This window comes from Frankliniella occidentalis, unplaced genomic scaffold, assembly GCF_000697945.3.
Source record: "Frankliniella occidentalis isolate FOCC.00 unplaced genomic scaffold, Focc_3.1 Scaffold54, whole genome shotgun sequence".
Taxonomy (NCBI): domain Eukaryota; kingdom Metazoa; phylum Arthropoda; class Insecta; order Thysanoptera; family Thripidae; genus Frankliniella; species Frankliniella occidentalis.
In genome coordinates this window covers 907,541-913,354 of record NW_026267184.1, presented here as the reverse complement: position 1 = coordinate 913,354, position 5,814 = coordinate 907,541, and the positions used below count along the sequence as shown (strand labels likewise).

Sequence of the window (5,814 nt, the reverse complement as noted above, 5' to 3'; positions counted from 1 at the left end):
CCCTCGCTCACCCAGGACCTGGAGCAGTTCGTGAGCGGCGCCAAGGACGGCGTGATCCTGTTTTCGCTGGGCTCTATGATCCGCGCCTCCTCGCTGCCCAAGGAGAGTGCGGCCGCCCTGCTGCGCGGCTTCGGCGCCCTCAAGCAGCGCGTCGTCTGGAAGTGGGAGGACGAGGCGCCCGGACCGGTGCCCGACAACGTGCGCCTGTCCAAGTGGCTGCCCCAGTTCGACGTGATCTGTAAGTCCTCATCCTTTAACCGCCATTTCTTAATTCAGTCGTGTCGAAGCTTATGTTTCAAAGGATTTTGCTGCAAAACTGACTTTTCTAGTCGCCCGTTGAGAGTTTTGGATTATGTGTTGTTTTTCTGTCTGTCAGGCCACAACAACACCCGCCTGTTCATCGGGCACGGCGGTCTGCTCAGCACCACCGAGGCGGCGATCTGCGGCGTGCCCCTCCTGGGCGTGCCCGTGTTCGGCGACCAGCGCACCAACGTGGCCGCCGTCGCCAAGGCGGGCGCCGGCCGCGGCCTGTCCTTCGGCACCCTCAAGGACGCCGATCTCTTCCTCAAGAACGTCAAGGAGCTGCTCGAGGACCCCAGGTGAGTCGCGTGAAGGCGTGGCGTGGCGGGTGGCGGGACACCACCGCCCGCGAGGTAGGCAACCCATCGTGCAGCCGCGCTGACCGGGCCGTCGTTCTCTCTGTGTGTGCGCAGCTACAAGAAGAACGCCAGCGCGCTGTCGGAGCGCTTCCGGGACCGGCCCATGTCTCCGCTGGACACGGCCGTGTACTGGACCGAGTACGTGATCCGCCACAAGGGTGCCCCGCACCTGCGCGGCGGCGCGCGCAACCTCGCCTGGTACCAGGAGGCGCTGCTGGACGTGTTCGCCGTCGTGTTCCTGCTCCTGGCCGCCGCCCTGTTCGTCTTGTGGAAGTCGCTGCGGGCCGTGCTGCGGCTCGTGAGGCGCGTGGGCTGCCCGCCGGTGGGCGCCTGCGACCAGAAGAAGGACAAGTCCGGCGGCAAGAAGAAGAAGCAGTGAGACAACTTGGTGTAGTGAGCTACTCGGTTGTACCCGCGGTAGCAGGAAACAATTTGTACATGGACAGCAAAACGAAGTTGCTGCTTCAGCTGTTGCTTCAGGCTGTGAGGGGTACAGTGTGTGCCAAAACGACATGGCTGTGTTCAGTGCTCTCTCCTAGTGCGTGTGCGTGCGTGTGTGTGAGTGTATGGGTGTGGCTGTGTGTGAGTGTGCGATCTCATTAGCCGAACCGCTTGTCCAATGCGGTAGCTGTAGAACGGGTCGCCTACCCAGTAGAGAAAAGTAAGGCTTAACGTGGGCCACCTGGCAATGTCTAGTGGCCCGCTATCCTTGAAGACTGCACGAAAATAAATTATTGTACAGAAGGTTTCTTGGTTTAATCAATGTTGTACCGTAACTCAGTGCAAAACGTTTCTACCATGAAAAAATGTTAGGTAGGGTAGTTTTCTCATGGCACTCTCAAGAAAGTGGGAGATCATCCGCGGTCAGAAGTACTTCCTTTATCCTGCCGAAAACAGTGTGTCTTGACGAAAAAACAACAACAAAAACGCCCGAAAAACAACAAACACATACGTACAGACAGATACAACATCTCTACGCTTGCAGACTCATGCTTTACAAATAATGTGCGTTTCCCTTCAGAGTTCGATCAGTACGCTGTGGGCAATTCCAGAAGAAATGGTCAAAAACGCCCGCCCGTCACGCGATTTGTGAGCGACTGAGAGGCGCTACGTTGTTTTACAACACATACCATGACTCCCCATCTCAAGACGCGTCCAGTCATGTTTTGTACGAAGCCGTAGCACCTCCCAGTAGCTCATACAGCACGTGACGTACAGATACACCCCTTCCTGGAATTGGCCCTGTGTTTTACTTCCCGATGACTTGTGCTATGCCTCAGGTATGATCCTTTTATTTCTTTAATCTCACCGCTGCAGACGGGGGGCTTTTGCACTACTTTATTTACCTTGAGTCTGGCGCCCCCCCCCCCCTCCTCACCCTTTACCATGTACACGCACACTCAAAAGTGACACAGTTACTTCTTGCTTGCTCACGCCGCCCGTGCGAGTTTCGGAACTGCTAACTCACGCCAGTGCGGCGGCGCGCGGGCGGCTCCTCCGCTAGAGGGTCCAGGGGCGGGGTGGGCCAGCCCGCGCGACACCCGAGCGCCACGGGCTTGCCTACGGCAACGAGTCGCAGGCGCTCCGACGCCGATCTCGGCCTTTGATCCGCTCTGAGAAACTTCATTGCATTTCATTGATCAAGCGAGTGGTTTTCTTGGACGGCCGCACCCTGCGTAGGAACAGTAATACCCACGTCGTGCTATAGAAAAAAAACGCATTCCTATTGGATTGACTAGCTGCTTTTATTTTACAAATTCAGACATATTAAACTTTTGGCATCTTTCATATTCTCTCCAGTGATTAAGAGTATTAATTTGTACGTACTGAAGCACTTGCCTATGGGGATTGATCTGGAACTTAAAAGGAATGCCTGATAAACGTAGAGGTTAATGTATAGTGATAGTGGCGGACAGAATTTTTTTTTTTAGCTGGAGTATCACGACGAGAGCTTCGCGTTTCGCTCGGCAATGATTGTCGGGCCCGACTTTATCGTCTGTGAGGGGTTGCTGCCCCATGGGTGAGATTGGGGTCGTCCGCAAGGGGTCATCGTCGTGAACGGGCCTCGTCTCTGCACCTGTAGTCCACCTGCAGCCGCCGCTCCGAGCGCACCGTGTGACCATGGCGCGCGTAGTCCTGGTGCTGGCGGTGCTCGCCCTGCTCATCGCGGTGGTGCACGGCGGCGGCGGGGCCGCGACGGCCCGCACGGGCCCGGCGCGCATCCTGGTGGCCATGCCCTGGAACAACTACAGCCACATGCAGGTGGTGTACCCCGTGGTGCGCGCGCTCTGCGCCCGCGGCCACGAGGTCGTCCTGCTCAGCCGCGTGCCCATGCCGCCGCCCCTCCCCGCCAACTTCAAGTTCGTCCAGCTCGACTTCAACTCGCCGGCGCAACAGGTACGGTATACTTGTCACGCGGGCCTGTGGTCTTGTCCAAAGGAGATGGTGATGATTAGAGGGGGGTCCAAATATCATGGGGGCCCTATGGACTCCAATGACCGTCCTAATCCTTTTGGCACCCCACAATATTTGGGCCCAGGGCGAAATTATCATGGGGTTCTTATGGGCTCCAATGACCGCCCTGAAGCTTTTGGGACCCCATAATAGTATTTAGATTCCCGCCCGCGTCACGGGGTTTATGCACGATCAGAACTTACACGTCTGTCCTTCCCCTCTTCCAGTACGGCTTCGAGATAGGGCGACTACAGCAGATCTCAGCGCCGTTCCGGGACGCGTACAACATCCTCGCCCTGGGCCTGGACCATTGCCAGCTCCTGCTCGGCCAGGAGCCGGTGCAGCGGCTGCTGCAGGGCGGCCCGGGCGGGGCACCGGCCGAGCGCTTCGACCTGGTCATCACGGAGCTCTTCTTCACGGACTGCTACGTGGCGCTGGCGCACCGCCTGGGCGCGCCGCACCTGTTCGTCAACTCGGGCCCGCTGCCGCCCTGGGGCTACGCGCGCTTCGGCGTGCCCTCCAACCCCGCGCACGTGGCCGCCTTCTCGCTGCCCGTCACGGACGACATGCCCTTCGCGGCGCGGCTGCAGAACGCGGCGCTGTGGGCCGCCAACGCCGCCCTGTACCACCTGTGGTTCGCGCCCCGCGAGCAGGCCGTCGTGGACGCGCTGGTGCCGGCGGGGACGCCGCCCCTCGCGCGCCTGCTGCCCGACGCTGCCATGCTGCTGCTCAACACGCACCCCGCGCTCTCCCCCGCCCGCCCGCTGCCCCCCAACGTGGTGGAGGTGGGCGGGCTGCACATTGCGCCCGAGCAGGCCCTGCCGCAGGTGAGTACGTCATCCAGGTAGCCCCGCGGCTGAATGCACGCGACCCGACCGGTTTCGCTGGAGCTGGAACGACACTATGATAATGCGCGCTTTTTCGAGCGTATCAGTAGAGGGATTTGAAATTTATTTTTCCGGAAATTTAGAAACGTTTCTAGAAGATTGAAAGAAATTAAAACTGTTCAGGAAAAATATAAGAGATTAAACAAAAAAATGCCGGTGCGCGCACGCACCGAAACACCTGGCATGTACTGCGAGGAAATGGAGTGAAATGCAGCGATCCGCTCAGTTCGTTCTAGTGGAAACCCCAATTTGGACGCTTGAAACATCTTTGGGCATTCATGACCATGGCCTTCCCTCCAAGTTTCTAACAAACTTCATGACGATATACCGTTACTACACAGTTTTCGCCTGATCGATGTTTTCTGGGTTTCCAGCCCGATGTCGCGGGACATCGAACGGAACGTTTATTTCTGATAAAACTTAAAATTTAAGAAGAAAACCTTGTTGCTCAGTTTAGAAGACTTTCGCTGACGTCGTCTCGGCTGCCTCCAGATTGAGAATGCCGATGCGCGGCCAGCGCATGACTGGACAATCGTTTGTCGTGGAGTGAGTGATCACGTGATCACAGTACCGCTATTTAATTACTTCGTCTTTCATCTCACTCACAATCCGCGTGGGAGATAGTGACGGGGCGCTTAGGGGCAAACTGCGATAGATGCCCACGCCCACTCCTACGCCTCGTATCGGACAACACGGTAGCCGCTTTTGATAAAGCGGCGGGGTGACCGAGTCATCGTCTTGACATCAACGCATGCGGATGTTGTTAGCAGGCTTGGGAAGAAACACCCCAAAACACAGCAAAAGTAAAAGAAACGCGCGCCTGAATGAAGTTACTCGGTAACTGTGCTCAGTTAAACCGAGAACACTAGGTCGTCCCAATGCGAATTGCATTCGTGCAAAACGAAAATATCGGCGTGGCCCTCCTGGATTAATATGTTGTTACGAAATCAAGGGTCAGGAACACCGCTTTACCTGGGTGTGCTTGGGATGTGAGGTATTTACTGACAGGAAGCGCCTCAACCCTCTGCGCTATGTCGCCACTCGACAGAAAGCTAAGTCTGCCAAATCAGCTTTCAGAAGAATGAGCTAAAAAGCACTCCTCCCGAGTGCGCTGCAGATTCCCATTGTCACGGCGGCAAGAGTGCGGAAGGTGGAGGACCTAACACCACCCTATCACGTGGCGAAGAAGTGGACTTTCAAGAGAAAGTGATTGGGCGTTAATCCTGCAAACTCGGTTACACTGAAACCATCATCGCAATTGCCTCATTACAACCGCCTACAACATACTCGCGCCGTCACGTCGGGACTTGGAGAGTCAGGTTTGTCGTAGAGAAGTTCTACACGCGGCCTACTCGTACGCGGCCAGCCGCTCCATCGCCCCGCCCCGCCCCGCCTGGTGCCGCCGTACTCCTTCCTCTCCGCGGGGCCGCGGCGCCTCGCCTCCCCGTCTCAGTCACAACATAGCCGCGTGTCGAGGCGGTCGGATCACACTACTACGTCGCTATGTTGCCCCCGACGTCCACGTCCATGATCGCGATCCTGGTGGCGCTGACGTGCGCCGGCTGGGCGCCGCCGTCGGCGGACGGCGCGCGCATCCTGGCCGTGTTCGCCATGAAGGGCAGGAGCCACACGATGGTGAACGAGCCGCTGGTGCGCGGGCTGGCGGCGCGCGGCCACGCCGTCGACGTCTACGGCCACTACATCCCGGACGACGCGGCCAAGTCCAACGTGACGTACCACGCGCTCAGCAAGGCGGGCTCGCTGGCCCCGGGCCTGGACATCGCCCTGTTCGCGAACAGCTGGCTGACGCGCGT

General features: G+C 58.0%; 2 protein-coding genes across 2 annotated transcripts in view; both read left to right on the top strand.

The window, feature by feature from the left end:
- On the top strand, positions 1–1,403 carry LOC113216677 (UDP-glycosyltransferase UGT5-like; the record flags this gene model as incomplete). Its single annotated transcript, XM_052267574.1, has 3 exons — positions 1–238; positions 377–599; positions 714–1,403. Coding segments are annotated over 3 exons (786 nt in total), but the record flags the coding sequence as incomplete, so codon positions are not given.
- A 1,336-nt stretch (positions 1,404–2,739) lies between these two features.
- LOC113216633 (UDP-glycosyltransferase UGT5) overlaps positions 2,740–5,814 on the top strand; it is a 17,956-nt gene continuing 14,881 nt past the window's right edge. The window contains exons 1-2 of the mRNA XM_052267563.1: positions 2,740–3,056; positions 3,341–3,940. Coding sequence (XP_052123523.1) covers positions 2,781–3,056; positions 3,341–3,940 — 876 coding nt within the window. The 5' untranslated portion in view covers positions 2,740–2,780. The remainder of the gene's footprint in view (positions 3,057–3,340; positions 3,941–5,814) is intronic.